The sequence below is a fragment of the Polypterus senegalus genome, chromosome 17 (genome assembly GCF_016835505.1).
Source record: "Polypterus senegalus isolate Bchr_013 chromosome 17, ASM1683550v1, whole genome shotgun sequence".
In the NCBI taxonomy this organism is placed as follows: Eukaryota; Metazoa; Chordata; class Cladistia; order Polypteriformes; family Polypteridae; genus Polypterus; species Polypterus senegalus.
In genome coordinates, this window is record NC_053170.1 from 87490267 (window position 1) to 87510184 (window position 19918).

The 19918-nt window shown below is 41.8% G+C and overlaps 1 protein-coding gene across 1 annotated transcript in view; it reads right to left on the reverse strand.

Moving 5' to 3' along the window:
- Window positions 1–19918, reverse strand: part of cfap52 (cilia and flagella associated protein 52) — a 50300-nt gene that overhangs the window by 14786 nt on the left and 15596 nt on the right. The window contains exons 6-13 of the mRNA XM_039740456.1: window positions 13784–13900; window positions 13287–13387; window positions 9176–9346; window positions 8926–9074; window positions 4809–4954; window positions 4566–4717; window positions 4365–4467; window positions 3479–3590 (exon numbers count right to left, since the gene is read on the reverse strand). Coding sequence (XP_039596390.1) covers window positions 3479–3590; window positions 4365–4467; window positions 4566–4717; window positions 4809–4954; window positions 8926–9074; window positions 9176–9346; window positions 13287–13387; window positions 13784–13900 — 1051 coding nt within the window. The remainder of the gene's footprint in view (window positions 1–3478; window positions 3591–4364; window positions 4468–4565; window positions 4718–4808; window positions 4955–8925; window positions 9075–9175; window positions 9347–13286; window positions 13388–13783; window positions 13901–19918) is intronic.

Here is a 19918-nt window from a genome sequence, read left to right on the forward strand (position 1 = left end):
CCTCGGCCTGCAGCCTCTGTCTCGGATTAGCGAGAATATATTGCTACTGCAAGCGAAATATGATTCTTAGTGTGATGAGAGAAGTCGCAAAATCAACCATAATGTTCAAGCAAATTATACAAAGACAATCCGATCTAAATCCTTTAAGTTGTTCTCTAGTGAAAAGCAGACAGACATACAGACAGACAGAGAGACAGACAGACGTTCGATTTTATATATATAGAGATTATACAGGGTTTGCCTGCTGGTGCCCCAAACCTTTATGCTTGTCTGTGTTTTTCGTTAAACCATATTTAGTTGTCTTTAAAAATTAAATATATAGCTTTCGCCCTGCCCGGGGTTTCTTTCCTGCCTTGCGCCCTGTGTTGGCTGGGATTGGCTCCAGCAGACCCCCGTGACCCTGTAGTTAGGATATAGCGGGTTGGATAATGGATGGGTGGATATATAGTGTCACAGATGTACGGGGACACTGCCCAGCCGGGACGCCTGGACAGTCCCCAACGGGGACAATACTTCTCCTCGGCCACGAGAGAGCAGCCGCCCGGGTCTATTTGGGGGCCACAGAGACGGAGCTGGGATGCCCGTGAGAGGACGTGGCCACCGCCAGGGGGCGCCCGGTCAGTTGGGGAGTCCTGGATGGCAGCATTTCCGCCACACCAGGAAGTGCTCCCGGAAACAGTTCCAAGAAGACCCGGAGTGCTTCCAGGGGCTTTCCTGACACTTCCGCCACACCAGGAAGTGACGTCAAGGAGAGCACCTGGGGCTCATCCGGGTCCTGATAAAAGGGGCCGCCTCCTTCCAGACAGGGAGCCAGAGTTGGGAGGAAGGAGACGAAGCTTGTGAGGAGGAGGAGGTCAAAGGTGAAAGAGAGAGAAAGAAGAAGAGAAAGAAAAAGAAGAAAGGAAAGAGTTGGTGAAAGAAGAAGAAAGGAAAGAGTTGGTGAGAGAAGGCATTGTGGTGCAGTAAAGAAAAATAAATAAAGGAGCATGTTTTATACATCCTGGTGTCGGTCTGTCTGTGTTGGGGGTACGGTTTCCACAATAGCTTTGTGTAGATCCTTTTGGTATGGAGGCCTCCCCTTGCATTTCAGGTATTTCCATTGCAGGGTAAGGGGATGCAAGACAGGAATCAGCCTTGGATGAGCTGCTGTTTTGTGGTGTGAAAGTGTCCAGGAAAGGCACTTTAACCTCTGAGGTTCAGTTACAGAACAATTATTTAAATAATTCTAAAAAGAAAAACAGACTGAAATAAAACACACAAATTAAATATTACGAGTCGTATTTAGCATGTTGCAAAAGACACAATGAGGAAGAAATCAAGATATGATTTAAAGAAAGAAACGTATCCTCTACTAGGACAAGTCTGATGAAACCTCTTTGAGTCAGTAATCAGGCAGGAGGAAACTTGTCCATTGTGTCTTTAATTTACTGCTCCGCAAATGCCAAAGAGGGAGCATTCAACACTGAAGTCTGTTATAGAATGGTCAGAATAATGAGGGGAGAGATCCGTATAGCAACTGAATTTACATAATAATGCTGATTAATGCATACGTTTACTCTGGTTGTTCATTGGCTTACACCCAAATAAATTCTCCTAATAAAAGTCTATTTTATTAAACTCTTGTTCTTTTTTTATCCTTTAGGTTCTGTAATCCTTGAAATGTCGGTATTTGTGACAACTGTCCAGTCTTGTTGTTTACACGACATCTGCTGATCTCTTAATCATCGCCCAATGAGGATATTTAGCCCCGCCCACAGCACCCAGCACTGGCTCCACCTTTTCCACCTAGAACACCATAAAATGGACGGGGTGCCAGAAAATGGCATTCATTTTTTTTGTATTACTTTAACCTTCCTCCTAGTACCTTCTGGTCTTTTATTCACGTAACCAATTTCAGTAACTCTCTTCATGACATTTCTAAAACAAATGCTTATATTTCAATATACACTGCAGACCAAAATACTTATAGTTATTCTCTCACAGTCCACACTCACACATACATTTGTTATGTTAGGCCATTTTGGACTGACGTGTTACCTACCGTACACATCTTTTTAATGTGAATAGAAACCAAAATACCTGGAGAACAATCAAGAAGACTAAGAATATGCAAATTATGCACAGACAATGACCAGGCCACAGTTCAGGTGCCTGCAGCTGTGAGACAACCGTCCTCATTCTGTATGGCTTGCTTGTTTGCTGCATGATGTGAATAAAGAAAAGCAACATAAGATAATGTAAGCAAATTTCACGGGGGCCATGCATTATTTAGTTATACCAAACAAATGTGAGTTGTGAAAATAACTCATGTAAAAAAAAAAATATGATTGTTTCCTGTATACAAAGCAAGGTGCTGCATCATTTCCATGTTTAAGCCATTACAGAGGGCACTGAAAAGCTGTATTAAAATTTAATTACCTTTATCCAGCTATTCATTTTGTTAAGGTGTAGTTGGCTGAGGGTTAGCACAGTGGGAACACGACGATAATTATAGAGAAAATCTTTCTTTATTGGTTAATTTAAGAGACTGGTTCAGTTTAAAAAAGATGTCATTTCAATGATAATAAAGAAGTGCGGCACATAATCTACTTTTCAGGCATCACTGTTTAAAATAATACAGCAGCCACTATCAACAATATACTGTATCTGTTACTAATTAGGACAGTTTGCTATTTGTTTTTTATTTTAAACAATTCCTGCTTCCCTATTGTGTGTGTCTTTTATGTTTTGCATTAATGACTTAACTGAGAATATACTGAATTTTATTATCATATTCTCACACGTGTGCACCTGGATGGCACCTTCATGGCTCTGATGAGGTAAGCGATTACGCTGCAGGACGCTAGGTGTTATTTCTCTGTCCACCACAGTTTACAGAATAAACACCTAAGGAGGCCAGCTGGCCACGCCCACAACATCCAGCACTGGCTCCACCCATTCCTCCTAGAAAACCATAAAAATGGACAGGCTGTGAGAACATGACATTCAGTCTGAACCCAACCTGCATCGTGGGCAGGGCTCCTGCTGATGGACCTTATTTCGAGAATTTTGGAATTTCTTGGTGTCAAGAGCATTGTTCTTTTATTATTTTGTTTTGCTATTGTTTGTGCCGATTAAATTGGGTAGCCTGGCTGGTACTCCAGTTATTCTTTTGTTGTCCCTCGGTCTGTTCACTCGGTCACACATTAGTGTTTTTGCCATTTTTTTGTAAGCTTTAACATGGAGTGGCTGTGTTGTCACGCAGGGCCATTTCTGAGTTTAAGAAAATACATTAAACATAACGAAAGATATAAAAAAAGACATTAAACAAAACAAAGGCAGCTTATATACATAGACAAAGCCAAAAATGCATCATGATGCACTTAAGCAACATAAACCAAAAGGGAACAAAAGAAACATAAAGTGTGAATTTAAACCCCAGCCAGGGGATGAACCCTCATGACACTGAGGCACGCATGGCATAGGTCATGAAACTTACCTGTGACAAAATGTCTGCCATCCTGCGTGATGTCCATGCCATTAATGGATCCAGACAGGGAGCCTTCCAGTTCTCTTATTGCAGCACCATCAAAGACTTCCCAGTATCCAATCTAAGTGGCAAAAAATGAACAGATTCTTTCTTTCTGTTTTTCTTGCAAAACTTAACTTTGCTGTCTTTTTCAATGTGATGTCCCATACACTACAGGTCAAAAAGTTTAGAACACCTCCGTTTTTCTTCAAATGTAATCAGTTGAGGGCAGCATGGTGGCGCAGTGGGTAGTGCACAGTTAGGAGACCTGGGTTCGCTTCCCGGATCCTCCCTGCGTGGAGTTTGCATGTTGTCTCCGTGAGTTTCCTCCCACAGTCCAAAGACATGCAGGTTAAGTGCATTGGTGATCCTAAATTGTTTCTTGGTGTGTGTGCCCTGCGGTGGGCTGGTGCCCTGCCTTGCACCCTGTGTTAGCTGGGCTTGGCTCCAGCAGACCCCCATGACCCTGTAGTTAGGATATAGCGGGTTGGATAATGGATGGATGGACATCGTTATTAGTCTTAAACTACCATTGTCCCAAATTTTTTTCGAATATCTTGCAGGCATCAATTACAGAATAAATGTAAAAATGATGCAGCTGATTAGGTAAAACATAGAATACTTTGTCTTTATACTTTATTTTTTTAGCATTTTTCATTCTCTCCGACCTGTTTTGGAATTGGAGTTGTACATACCTTATACCCAGTGCACCCTAGGGCCAGCTTATTAGAGTGCCGACTGTTCAGTAGCTAACCCGTGTTGATGGGTCCTCCCACCTTATGATCGGTGCCCAAGGCAAATACTTAATTCACTTTAATGGTGGCCCTGCTTATACCCCAGGTATGTATGTTCTTACCTTCCTGTCCGAGCCACTGGTAATGATCTGGAACTCTTCAGGGTGGTAGTTGACACATTTAAACATCGTGTTGGCCAGAACCATCTGATTCCTGACAAAGCGCCTGTTTTAGAGAGGAGCAGAAGTGTTATATGATAAGAAGAGGCCAATGGACTTTAAAAGCTTTTACTGGGCGGCTGACTGTCAGGCAGGTGCACTTACACCAGATCCCAGATGATGCAGGTCCCATCAGAACTGGTGGTAACACACTCCCTATTGTTACTTTTCACCTTAATACAGGAGACCAAGGATTTGTGTTCCTTCATGGATTCCAGTAGTCGCTGAGAACGGGGGGTGATTTCCCATACTCTCACCTGAAATACATTGAAAGAAAGCCACGTAAAGAATCTGTGAGATGATGACAATGTAAAAAAAAAAATGACATTCTCATTCTGAGCGACATACCTGTCCCTCTCCTCCACCACTGATGACCCACTTACAGTCACTGGTGACAGCAATTGCGCTCACTCCCATGCTATGTGCGTTGTTGAGGATGTACAGCAACTTGCCGCTTTCTGGAGTGAAGGCGCGGATCTTACCATCATTCCAGGCTGGAAGATACAGAAGCAAGCACAAAATTGGATGTCATTTTAAGAGCCTAGACTGGGGTGGGCTGTGTCGGTCACGGTGGGCCGCAGTGGCAGCAGGTTTTTGTTCCAACCCAGTTTCAATTATTGCTGACGAAGCACTTATTGCTCAAGTGACATTTTGATGCTTCATTTTAGTGGTCTGGCTGGCTAAGTTTCCCCAACCTTAACTGCTTATTTCAGTCTTAAACAGATGCATTAATAATGACTCCTTACTAGCAATAAGATGAAAATGACAAAGGATCCAGAAGTTCTCCATCAAACTTGTTTCCATTTACACTGTTGTGGATTCATCCTGCACTATCTGGTTTAATAAAAAACATGACAGACTGAAAATAATCCGCTTTAGTCTTCATACCATTTGGATGATATCCTAGGAAAGGAAAAAAATCTACGGTATAAGAGCCTAACATTACAGACTAACAAGTCATAAAATTAAATAAACTCTGAGATCGGCAAGGATTGGTTTTTAATTAAGCAACTGGGTTGGCCACTGTGCCCCTCCAGGATCAAAGTTGCCCACCCTTGACCCAGACACAAGTCCATGGAACAACCTTTTACAATGGACCTGCAATCCACTGCTTGTGACAATCCTAACCTGGTTACTACTGATGGCTCACATTAGATTGGACATCATGGTGGTCATTCACGGGTACCCAGCACCACAACGATGAGCAAACATCTTTCAGCATGAGTTCCACGGTTAGCTTCCACTTCCAAGACTGTAAAGCCATCGTTCACTACTTTTAAGACACTGGCTGCAGAGAAGTGAAACGATCTTCCCATAATCCATGATGATTAGAACTATCAAATCCATCTTCGTTTTTTAGGTAGGACTGACGATTCACCTTTTCAGGTTTTGTTCTCCAATACGAGCTTTTATGGTTTCTTAATTCTTGGCCTCAGCATCATGCTGTCATATATTATATACGTTTACAACAGTTACAACGTTTATGGACTGTCACCTGGTAACAAAAGTCTCTCTGCTCTCACAACGACGAGTGAAAATACGAGGTCTGTCTATTAAATAATAAGACAGACACAATAACTCACTTTTATTTATATAACAATTCTAACGCTTATCCCCTTCAATATACTCCCCATTCACAATTACGCACAGATGCAGTCTTGGATTCCACTGGTCGAAGGCGTGGAGCAGATCAGTTTCTCTCAGCTGTTTCAAGACATCTGACATTTTCTTCTTTACTTTTTTACTGTGTTCCTTTTAGCACCGATTTCAATTTAGGACAAACATACGTCTTCCCCTTAAGCCTCAGTAAGCATTTGAAAAGTTTCTTTTGGTGTTTTGTTCAATTTTACTAAAAATTTCAAGTTGGCGCATTGCTCAACTTTTAAACTTAGCATGACTCTGGCATACAAGGGGAAACACAACTGCATTAAACAGTGACTGACAATCAACGAAACGGCAGAGAGTGTTGTCGTTTGTCTTGCGGGTTTGGACAGGTTTAAACCGGCAGAGCAAGTGCTCATAATCAGTTCTCACTGCTTTGTTTAAGAGATAGAAACACGGCCTTGTTTTTTAATAGACAGACCTCGTACATTTGGCGTAATCATACACACTGAACATGCATGGATCGGTGGAAAGAGGAAGATGAAGTATCCACCTTGAAGGGATGGTTACACCGCAAGCCATTAAATATCATTTACATATACATCCATCCATTATCCAACCCGCTATATCCTAACTACAGGGTCACAGGGGGCTGCTGGAGCCAATCCCAGCCAACACAGGGCACAAGGCAGAAAACAAACCCTGGGCAGGGTGCCAGCCCACCACAGGGTTAGGGTTAGGGTTAGTTTTAGGGTGCATGTCTTTGGATTGTGGGAGGAAACCGGAGCACCCGGAGGAAACCCGCGCAGACACGGGGAAAACATGCAAACTCCATGCAGGGAGGATCCGGGAAGCGAACCTGGGTCTCCTAACTGTGAGGTAGCAGCGCTACCCACTGTGCCACTGATACAGATAAATACAGATAAATATAATTTAGTTAATGAGGTTTCAATATCAGAGAGATTTTTCATAAACCGAATTCATCGATATGTCAACTTGACTCCATTCTCACTGTCTCGGCTAAAGCTTGTTTGCCTCTCCTCGTTTCTCTTTTGACTGCTGCTATTCATTCTTCCCTTTCCTCTGGTGTAGTCGCTGATTGCCTTAAAGTTGCTGCTGTCACTCCTGTTATCAAGAATGCTGTTATCAATCCCGACAGTTTCAGCAATTATCGTCCTATTTTCAGTCTTCCCTTTTAGAATGTATTGTTGCATCTCAACTACAGGACCATTTGAACATTAATAAATATTTGGAACATTTTCAGTCTGGCGGTGAAATTCCCCAACCTCAGAGACGATGTCTTCATCACAGCTGGAAAGTAAGAAATTGCAAAGACTGGCGTGCTGGCCAGAACGTGTGCTAGCATTGTTTTTCCAGGGTTTCCTCTTGCAATGTATGCCATTTGATAGATAGATAGATAGATAGATAGATAGATAGATAGATAGATAGATAGATATTAAAGGAACTATATGATAGATAGATAGATAGATAGATAGATAGATAGATAGATAGATAGATAGATAGATAGATAGATAGATAGATAGATAGATAGATAGATAGATAGATAGATAGATAGATATATTTTAGCATAGTAGGCAGGATAAGATAGATAGATAAATAGATAGATAGACTTTAAATCTGGCTTTGTACAGAAGCCCTTTAAATAAATAAATACATTGAAGACAGAAGATCTGTCATCTTGGGCAGTTAACATTTAGACTCACATCTGAAAAGATTTTTTTTTCCTAATGCTATTTGTACAATGCATTTTATTGTGATTCCATTATATGGGGTCTGCCTTTTGGTGCCTCAAACCTTGGCTCTATATCTTGCAACAGTCATAAATACACATCTGCATCAGCCTTAATTTTGTGTCTTGGCCACGGGTTGTCCAAATTAGAGTTTCTGGAGTGTGTTTATTCCTATCTACATATTCAGTGCATTTATTTCCATATGTCGTGTAGCTTTATGCTATAACTAGCATGGAATGTACATGCGAGATTCACATTTGTGAAATCTAAGAGTATTGTCCGTGAACTGTACATAGATATCTACTACATAATAAAACACTAGAGTCTGTGTGTGTCCAGTCTCTCAGAGTAATCTGATTGGTCAGTTTAGCTTTGGTGTGATTGGTCAGTTTGGTTTTGGTGTCAAGATGTAAGAGGAAACGTGAGATGCACAAGGAGGAGTAAAGACACACGCTGAGAGAGACCCATCCAAAGACAGGAGGTATAAAACAAGACAGGAGGTGAGAAAGGCACCTCGAAAATAATGACAGAGTCCGAGAAGAAGGCGTTATGTGAATGCACTCGAGAAGTGGAGTGTCGGTGCGACATTCAGATGTGCGTGAATACAGAGGAAAGGCGCTGAAAGTACATGTAGGGCAAGAAATAGCAAATCATTTTAAATTATTTCATTACCTGTCTTCTACAGGCACCGTGGCTAGCTAGTAAGAGTATATATGAAGATATATGTAAACACCTATATTCACACACTCGTATAAATAAAATATGCACTCATAGTCGCTTGTGAGAAAAAACCATTGTGTCTCATTCTTCTGAATCTTTTTGGCGGAGAGCTGTTAAGGAGATGAGCTAAAATAAAATAAATAAAAAGCACACCCACGTACGCCCACAGGCAAATGCAAATATAAGGACGTTGGGATTCTACAGACCAACAGTCTTTTCATGTGATCATTTCATCCCTGAGGCACAAATCCAAACACCAGCTCAGCACACAATGATTTATTCAAAAGGCACTGTGCACTAGTGATAGCGGAATCGCTTTTGTTGCTTGACTTTAGCAACTATGATGTGATGTAAAGCTGAAAGAATAAGGATAAATAAGTGGTCATCCTTACCACTGACAATGCTCTTCCCATCACGCATGAACTGGATGGCATTGCACGTCATGTTGGGCACGGTGATGCGCAGTAGGACTTTGTTGGTTTCTGTGTGCCACACCCGGATATCATTCTTCGAACATGTAGCAAACAGCTCTGCGGTTCCACTGAAGAAGAAGAAGAAGAAGAACAGGGATTTACATCACTTTCAAGCTTTTTTTTCAAGCCCACAGACATGGTGGTCTACAATGAACTGGTAGATACTTACAAAGGAAAGGCTATGTCATTGACCGCATCGCAGTGACACGAGGTGAACAGCTCATCCTTGAACTCTGTGAAGTTAAAGCGAAAAATCATCGAGGACTGTGTCCCAGTGAAGAACTGGTGACCCTGGCCTCGGAGACTGATGGAGGTCACACCACCTTCTACATGAACCTGTCTGGGGGGGCAAAGGAGAACACCTTGTGTTAGAAAACATGGCAAAATTAGAATAGAGCAAGGGCATCACACATATTTTATGGGCAAGCTCCTTAAAACTCCTTAACTTCAACATTCTACATACAATGAAGTATAACAGACTGTATCTACTGTAGATTGAAAGTCTCACTGCACGGGATGCAATGATGTGCTGCCCAGATGGCTTCCAGAATTCATGGAGTTAGTTGGTTTGGTTACATCACTGCTCCAGACCCAAAGGTTTTTGGGCAATCACATGCTATATGATCATTCCAAAGCTAAAGAATGACAGTTTGGGATTTCTAGATTTTTGGCCTTTACCTGAATGTCATTTGGTCAAGAGGCCATCTCTCACCACTTTAGTGAAGGTCAAAGATTCTTTAAAAAACAACAATCAATTCATTATCTGAACACACTTCATTCAGGTTTAAGGAGTTATGGAGTTGAACGTTATCCCAGTAGCACCGGGTGCAAGTTAGGAACCAGCCCTGAGAGGGGTGCTAGTGCTTAGCAAGCCATACATGTTCTTCAAAGCATTTGAATAGAAACAATTGAGACCACCAATCAATCTACCAGGCATATCATTGGGATGTGGAAAAATACTCCAAGTAAAAACAATACAAAAAACTCACACAGGGACACAGGAAGGAATGACAAATGCCACACAGACAATGTGGAGCTGTGAGGTAGCAACCCTAACCGCTGTGCAAAGGTCTAACCCTAATTAAACTGGTGTAGCCAACATTCACCAGCAATCTAACTGGATGAGCAAAACGAGACATTCTATAAGACTGGCAATTTAGCATTGCTGTAAACAATTGAGGTGGTGTGTGTGTGTGGGGGCTTGGGGGGGTGTTACACTACTCTATCACAATCCTACTCCAAAAACATAAGTAAATATGAAGGCCACTTTATAAAGAAACCATATAAATCACAACATAATAGAGCATAAGACTTGTAATATGTTACAACACTGGACAGCATATTTTTTTCAAAAGTTTCACTACCTGAAACAATTTTGGTGATTATGATAAGACCACTTCAAGTGGACCACAAAAATAATTTCAGATTGACTGTATCACGCAAGAACTTGGAGAAACATGAAATTAATTTTCATTGAATTTAGTGTGTTTATCCACTTAATGATAAGGATTGTGGAAACTACAGTGGGATAAAGCTGATGTCACACACAATGAAAATTTGGGAAAGGGTTACATAGAGAAGTCTCAGGGAAGAGACCACCATAGGGAGGAGCAGTTTGGTTTTATGCCAGGGAGAGGAACAATTGATGGGGTTCTTTGCATTGAGACAACTCATATATGGGCATTGAGAAAAACAGAAAGGTCTGCATATGGCTTTTTGTTGATTTGAAGAAGACATATGATGGAGCACCAGGTCAAGAGGTCTGGAGCTGCATGAGAGAGAAGCGAGGACCTGAGAAGTGTATAAGGTTTGTCCAGGATGTGTATGAGGGATTTGAAGCAGTATTGGGGTAACAGACAACATCTGTTAGAGTCGGTCTGTTCCAGGGACCTTTTCTTACCTCTTTGATCTGGTCATGGAGGTGTTGAGTTGTAGAATATAAGACCAGTCCCACGGGTGTGTGGATTTTCCTGATGAGACTGTGTTATGCAGCACCAGAAAAGAAGAAGTGGAGAGGAAATTGGAAGAATGGAGAAGGGCTTTAAAAGATAGGGGATTGAAGATAAAGACATGAGGTTTTGTGATAATCAGGATTCAGAAGTTACTCTGCAGACAGAGCAATTGGAATGAGTGGATATGTTTAAATATTTAGGATCAGCGGTGGCCCAAGATGGAAAACTAGATGCAGCAAAGACCCATAGACTGCAGTGTGGGTGGAATAATTAGAAGAAGATATCAGGAGTGTTGTGTGATAAGACGGTGGTAAGACCAGCAATGATATGTGAAGCTGAGACAAGGGGAGAAGAAGTTGGATATGGCAGAAATGAGAATGTTGAGATGGACATGTGGAGTTACAAGAAAAGACAGAACAAGAAATGAGACAATCAGAGGGAGTGGGAGAGAAATGTAAAAAAGTACAGGACATTTGGTTGAAGTGGTATGGGCCTGTGATGAGGAGAGACAAGGAATATGTGGGCAAAAGAGTGATGGGAATGGAAGTACAGGGGGAGAGAAAGCAAGGAGGCTAAAGTGGTGATGGATGGATAAAGTTAAGGAAGATGGAAAAGGGTCTGTCTGGTGGGGGGTCTGACACTTGTGGTAGGACTGAGGTTTATTGTGAAGGTTGATCGAGCATATCGACCCCACACAGAATTTGGAAAAGATGAAGAGAAAGAAGATGATTTACTTAAAGATCCTGACCCATTGCATTAGTTCATTTGAGCTAAAAATGTTTTGCTGCTGATTTCCGTTGCATTCGGCATCTGATGTTTCTCGTGTCGGTGTTTAAGCACCGATGGATTCCATTTGCTCTGATACCACTGTTCCGTCGTTGCAATGTTCTGATGAATTCTTTCACTGTGTCCATCACGGATTCCAAGTGTAAATGCAGAAAACAAAGTTTTAACAACAAGTTGCTCTTCATTGTTTTGTACTTGAAACGTGTAGTCAACCAGCTGGATTTAGTTTGGTGTTCTGTAATTGTCAAGAAAATTCTCAACGACAACCTTGAATGCCTTCCATGAGATTTTCTCCAGCCTCACTAGCAGGTCTTCAGTCCGTTTGTCACTATTTATGTGTCTGATTTTTGGTCCAACAAAAACACCCTTCTTAATTTTGTTGTCAGTTATTTGCGAAAACATCGGTCTCAAATACCGGAATCCTTTACCTTCTTTGCTCATCGCTTTAACAAAAAAAAGTTTGATATGAAATACTGACAAGATGTTTATGTGCCACACTTTTCTTCCCTTATGCAATGGCCAGTTCTTCAGACTCTTTAGCATGGCTGTCAAATTTTCTAGCAGCGGTGTCACTACTGTTAGATCACCTATACTTATAATACATGAGGAAATCACACAGATAGGCGAATGCGATAAAATGGTACATGATCGGAACATTTCAAGGTGATTTTTGTACTCATCAGGCCAAATTCCACAACATACACTGTCTCACACACACACACACACACACACGTCTGGGAGAGAACTTCAAGGCTCATTTCAAGAATGTTATACTCAGTCGTGCGGATTAACAGGGATCCAGTGCATACTATTAATAAATGGGAAAATACTATCTCCCTGATCAAGTCATGGCTGATGGCTGACAACAAACCCTTCATTCAGTCTGATACTTTTCTATTAGATTTCTTTCCTCACCCAGGCGTGTGGGCCTCTGTGCACCCAATCAGTGACCTTTGTGTTCCATCAGCCCAAATTGGGTATCCACTGTCTTAAATAGCTCTGGGGTGGGGTGGGTTTAGGGTGGGTGCTGGTACAGGGATTTTCTTCAAAATTTGAATACGAAAATGTCTTTCTCTTTTTTGTTGCTTTAATATTTATTTGACATCAGTGAAAAATCGATTACAAAAAAAAGAAAGATTATTACACTCCAAACCAAAGGGTGGCGCTGTTGCCTAATGCCTTTTTTCTCTTCCTCCCTTGACAGTTCTTCCACCTCTGATGTCACTTCCTGTTTCTACTCTCCTGAACCCGCCCCTTCTGGGTTGTCTGCAGACTTGTTAGAAGATTAACGTCTGAACAAGACGTCACCATTTTCTGTTTTACTTTGCAAATTCCCCGACATTCGTTTTCAATATAAGGAATTAGGTGACAAGCCCCTTTAAAACACCCAAACTTGTTCAGGAAACAAACTCTTAGATGTCCACTGGAGCTTGCCTGTATTACCACAGTGACTCTTTGATTTCTACTGTGACATGCTTTTCATTATCAGCATGTGACCACTCACCCCCCACTAGCCCCCCCCCACCCCAATATTTGACTTACTTGATCACTTTAAAATTTGTCGTCTTACAAAGACTGACTGCACCATCTCCAGAACCGACCAGTATGTCGCCCGTCTTGAGGAGTTTCAGCGATGTCACACCCTGTGGCAAACAAGACGTGTCAGAGATGCTCTCTTTAATTGGGTCTGCCCTTATACGGTTGAGAGGGGATGGAGGGGCTGGAGGGGAGAAGGTGACGGAGATCTTTTTTTTTTCTTTTCACAATGATCAAGAATGACAATCCTCATGACTAACATGGTGTCTCTGGGCGTTTATGTTTAGTGGGGTTTGATGTTTTTTTTTTTTTTACATGCACATAAATGTATAGTCCTGTAAATTATTAAGCAGCCCAATTTAAATAATTGATCTCTGCTGTCTCTTGCAAACATGTCTTCACTAGGCAGCATGCCTAATCTATGATATTTTATTAATACTAATACATTTCATTCATATAGCACCTTTCCCTTGAATATACCGGAGTTTTACAGCAGGGCCTACCTTACTGAACTTCTCCTTTGCAGGTGCACAACTGTTGAGAAGCTTGGTTTTCAGATTCACTTTTAAAACATCTCCACTGGAGGTTCCTCCATAGAAGAAACTGTCATCATCTTCTACCTTTGGGGGAAATCACAAAAGAGTTTAGAGGATTAAAGAAGGCAATTTTCAGATGGTGCTGAGGGTGGCGTGGTGGAGCACTAGTTATGGCCGTTGCCAGGGTCAGCCCTGGGGCATGTCTGAGTAGGCACCGGCCTAAGGGTGTCATGACGTTTTTGGGGGGCCTTGACTCATCCAAATCCCAGCTCCAATGTTCTGTCGACTATCACTATATCATGTTGTACAGAAAATCTGAATATGAAGGTGTGCCGATCTTCAACAAAACCATACAAATCCCCTGCTATTCTGTTTACTAATATGAATGCCCTTCAACCTTCCTGCTGCTTTTCTGTTGGTTCTCAGTATAGCACATCACATGTAACATATTTATCTGAATGTCCCTCCAAACCCGTCTTTCATTCTTCAGAACCATAACCATATATGAACATGCCCCACCCATTAGCTAGGGGTGCCATGCACCTTGAGCCAACCCTGGCTGCTGCCTCACCAAACCTGGCTTTTAACTCCAATGCCCAGTTGTCGTCAGTAGGCAGCTTGCTTCTCCCCCTCTTGTCTTTGTGTGCGCTTTTTTTCACTGTGCTCCGGTTTTCCAATCACATCCTAAAGATACACATGTGAGTTTAATCAGTGCTTGGTGAAGTCCTAGGCAGGGTTGACAGACGCCACCCCTTGTTGCCCACAGAGGGTAGTTGATATTTTTAGACATTGACATTCTGTTTATGGGACACCCGTCCCTTCAATAGGACAAACAGTGCCCCTTTGTGCTGTCACAAGGGTGCGCAGAGGGGACAGTTTAAGGGCTGTGATGACTGTAATTCCCCGTCACTCCAGAGGTTGGCGCTATGTTCTGATGCCTTTTCTCTTCCTCCCTCTGCAGACCAGATGATTGACAGCTATATCATCTCTGATGTCACATCCGGTGTCAGTCTGCCTGGACCCGCCTCTCTTCCAGTGACGGTAAGTTTAGCAATTTTCAAAACAGTTCACTTTGGAACTCACTTCTGAAAAGACGTTTTGCAATTTTTCCTCATGTTCTTTTTTTTGCATTTCAGTTATATGGGGTCACCAGGGTGGTGCCCCAAGTCTTTATTGTGGTCTGTCTGATCTTGATTGGTTAATCAAGTGTTTTGTATTGTAGTCCATCCATGCTGGGGGTGCGCAGTAGCATGGGATTTGTGTAAAAAGCTGATTTATTTGTTTACAATAACAATATTATTTCAATCATACATTTTGCTTCTGTTGGTGTGCTCTGTACTTGTGTGGCTAGTAGGGAAGTAGCGTAGGTCTCTTGCGCTTGTTTTTCTTTTTTATTTGTTTTTTTATTTTTCCTATAGAGACTGGTAGCACAGGTTACTGGAGACATGTTTCAAAAAAACTAGCTCTGTTAATCAAAAATCAGAGCAGTGGGGTAGATAAAATTGCCTCACACTACATTGTGAGTCAAGGTCGGGTATAGTTGTTACTAACAGTGGGCAGATCTACCATCAGGGTGTTCTGGGTGGGCCTGTGATGGCAAGGAGCCTTTTCACAAAGCACATCACTCAATGAAACAATCAAGTATCTGCGAATAGAAATGACCAAAGGGGGGAACCCCCCCCCACCTCCTGATCCAAAATCTCGTGACAAATCACGTACGAGAAATACTTAATGACCCAGTGTCCAGACACTGATACTGATACTGATAGACAAAGACAATGAAAGGACACATTAATCAATAATTTTTTTGTAACAGGATTATTTATTTATAAAATAACACACCACAGATCCTCAACAAACAGTAACAAAATCATAGTGACAGAAATTGACAGACCTTTTTTATTTATAAGAAAATGCGTTTTAGATACTCTTGATAATTTTATGATAATTTCTAAATATGATCCAAGATACAACAAATGGAATTTTATGTTAGTATTTGACTGAGGTACTGAGCCGGTAAGTGGTCACGTGACAAAAGAACGAACGACTCGAAAGACTCGAGGAATGAACTAATCAATTCTCTTTCCGGCTCAGACTGCATAGGTTAAGCTTATGGGGCTGTCACGTGATGAACGAACGACTCAAACCCGAAGACTCGAGAGATGAACTAATCAGTTCTGTTTCCGGCTCAGACTGAGTTGGTTAAGCTTATGGGGCTGTCACGTGATGAACGAACGACTCGAAAAACCCAAAGACTCAAAATAAGTGAATCGATAATTCCAATACAGAAACTTGTGCAAATGCGCACGTGCGACTGAACGAATCACTCCCACAAGATGACTTGTTCTTCCCGAGTCACATTAAAGATTCGTTCAAAATGAACGAATCGTTCAAGAATGACCCATCACTAGTGTCCGCACACTGACTTGTTAAAAGAATAATCAACTATCTGCTAAGGAGCTAAGTCACCCAGGGGCCTGTGGGGTTCTTAATCCGGCCTTGGATACTAATGAAGATAACGAGCTTACAATTTAGCATCACTAAAAATAGTGGTGTAAAATACCGCAGCTTTAAAAAGTGTGTCTGTAGAAACACATTTAGAAAATTAGAGCAACGTAAATCAAACAACCATTCTTTTGCAATCGAACGTCAGCCTTTGCCTTCAAAATTCCTTTTATGCATAAATTTGAACTATACTTGAATTTGATAAGACAGCAATAGTGGTCATACACAGAAATCAAGCATCACAATTGTCAACATGTTGTGAGGGATAGCTGGGAACCTTACCCAGCCGGGACGCCCTCTGTGTGTAAGGACAGAACAATAGACACAGCCCATTTTCTCCCCCGGATCATTAGATGGCAGCCCTCCTGGGTTTGCAGCAGCACCCTGGATTCCCACAGGGCATAATGGGAATTGGAGTTCTTTGACTCAGCCCTGTTGGGTTCCATGGGTGTCGCCAGGGGGTACTGCGGGGACTGGGAGTAGCGATACCACTTCACCCAGATGTGGTCCTGGGCCAGACCTGTGGTTCTGGGTCAAGTACTCCCAGGTTTCATATAAAAGGAACTGCCTGCCACTACTCTGGGAGCCAGTGTCGGGAGAAGGAAGACAAAGCTTGCTGGGAGGAGTGGAGGAGACAGTGACGGAGAAAGAGAGAGAAGACAATGACAGGGCATTGCTGTGTGCTTGGTATTTACTTGTACTTGTAACTGAAGAGTGGGAAACGCTTACTGGGAAGCATTTCACACCAAATGAAATCCTCTTCTTTGCTGCACTTCTGTTGGGTGTTTGGGGGGCTGCCACCTGGTGGCCACAAAGTGTAACGAGTGGTAAACAGATTGTTGGGCTGCAACAATCATAATGAAAATACACAAAATAGTGGAAAAAGGTGACACAATGACTTCATAGCAGTAAACAGTATAGGGTGGGAGGTTGGGGGGGGGGCTACGACAATCATTAAAAAAATATACAAAATGCTGGAAAAAAGTGACACAATGACTTCAGTTAACTCTAAAAAAAAAGATAAACAATGCAAACAATTGCAGATGCGGTCTAAAAAAACTAAAAAGAAACTAATTACAATGGGCTCCTGAGAGTGTGCTCTTTGACATTCTGCAAAAAAGATTAAGATGCATGCAGTTCAAATTTTTTCATTTAAAAAAATTAAACTTGAAATGATTTGAGCCATAATTATGTTTACAATTTTGCAGTCCTTCCAGAAAAATATTACTGGAAATGTTCATTCTGTTCCATTCTTTGACCTTAACTGCTGAATATTACTGAAGTCCTGGGAGACCTGCCTACATCTACAATGCTCATTGTGTGAGAATGGCGCACTCATCAAGCTGACAAGTGCCTCCTTGGAGGACGCAGAGCTTCAGGGGAGAGTCGCTCTCCTTATAAAGAAGTATTATTTAAGTAAGAAAGTGATTGTGCCCACAACTGCCAGGACAGGCCCAGACTCCACATGGCGGTGAATAAACAAAAAAAGAGTTGGATTTACAAAATGAATGTCAAATGAATGCATCTAAGAATTACACAGTGATCTTGAGGTTTATGACTGCTGCACACTCCGAGATAACAGACAATAAATTATAGAGCTGAGTTCCAGTGGATCCAAAAGGCCAGAAAGCAAAAAAGAAACTAAAAATAAAACGTGAAAAATGTATATAGATTTGTATAAAGTAAACCTCTGAGGGTCCAATGCCAGCTGGCTACTCAGCAATTCTGTGAGGTAAATAAAGAGGACGTTTGAAATGCTATAGCAGTAGGGTCACTCTTGAAATCCTGTGATGAACTCCGGGGCTGTCATCTGCTGCGGCTCAGCCAGATATGTGTGTGTGGTATCAGAGAGCCCAAAAGAGGCACTGAAGCTTCTACGACATCTTTTTCTAGAGCGATAATTTCATCCATTAATTCCATTGGTTAAATTACTTTAAATCAAGACAGTGGAAAGCTTGAGCTGATCCAGATCAGTTGAATGATGTGTATGGCACTATATTAGGAAGCAGACAGACAGACAGACAGATAGAAAGCTACATATGACATCATAATAGATAATGTGATATACGGCCGGCCAGTCCGCCAGATGGAGCCCTCCCTGCAGCATGGAGGTGCCCCGAATGCCAGCAGGGAATTATGGACAATGGAGTTATTAATCACAGCCCTGCTGGATACCATGGGGTCCGCTAGAAGGTGCTGCAGGGAGGAACAATGATTGTTTTCCCTCCAACCTGGAAGTGCGTCCGAGTCACATGGACAGAAGAAATGACGTGCTTCCGGGTTGAAGAAAAGGAGTTTTTATCTCACCTGGAAATGTTACAAGTCACATGGACAGAGAGAGAAACACTTCCGTGTCAAGGACTATAAAAAGGACTGTGGGAGATCCCAGAGTTGAGCTGAGTCGGGAGGAAGGGTGGCAACGCGTCTGGGAGGGTAGAGGATTTATTGTGTATTGATTATTATTGGTTATTGCATGAGTATTGTGGAGTGCAGGGTGCTTGGTGCACATTATTATTATAAAATAAATCATAATTGGACCTTTATCTGGTGTTTGGTCCGAGGGTTCAAGGGGACGACAGCACTCCCTATCTGTCACAATAGATATGAAATCAACTATATTTCGAAGTTGTGCAGGTTTTTAAAGAAAATTTCGAGTCCCGGGAAATGCAGGCTCCAATCGGGTGCAGGTGTGTTTGAGTGTGCGTCACTAAAGGGATGATTGGGGTGCTTGGCTGATCGCACACACACGTGTAAAGGTGAGCGGATCAGTCGGGTGTCTCATTCATACTTCAGAGACAGAGGCCCATCACGCCTGCTCCTAATCAACCAATATATGTTAGATAGATAGATAGATAGATAGATAGATAGATAGATAGATAGATAGATAGAAAGGCACTATATGATAGATAGATAGATAGATAGATAGATAGATAGATAGATAGATAGATAGATAGATAGAAAGGCACTATATAATAGATAGATAGATAGATAGATAGATAGATAGATAGATAGATAGATAGATAGATAGATGTGAAAGGCACTATATGATAGATAGATAGATAGATAGATAGATAGATAGATAGATAGATAGATAGATAGATAGATAGATACTTTATTAATCCCAAGGGTAAATTCACAATCCAAATGTTGAGCACGGCAGAGCGAATCGAAATGCAATACACTCGGAGAAGCCCCTAAGTGTAATGCAACAGGATTGCTTTGCTTTTAGTTATAAACACGTGATCTATGGATGTGAATCAAAATTTAGTACTGCATTTTAAACTGGCACAACAATTCCACGAAAAGCAATCCATCATTAGATTGATATATACGTTTAATTATGACACATTAAGACTGTGCTAAATGTAAACGCACCACAGGCATGTGCTTTACATTTCAATGTAGTTAACATGTGTGACGATGCCGGTCCCTACAGACTCCCTCTTCCCACATGGGAGTCTGCTGAACCAACACCGTCGATAGTTATGGCTGACAAATTGAGGACAAATCTCAGATGGAGCCGGGGATTGTGGAAAGTGCTCATGTGGTTTCATTTAACAGTCAAAAACAAAACCAAAAATGTCCATTGTGCAGTGT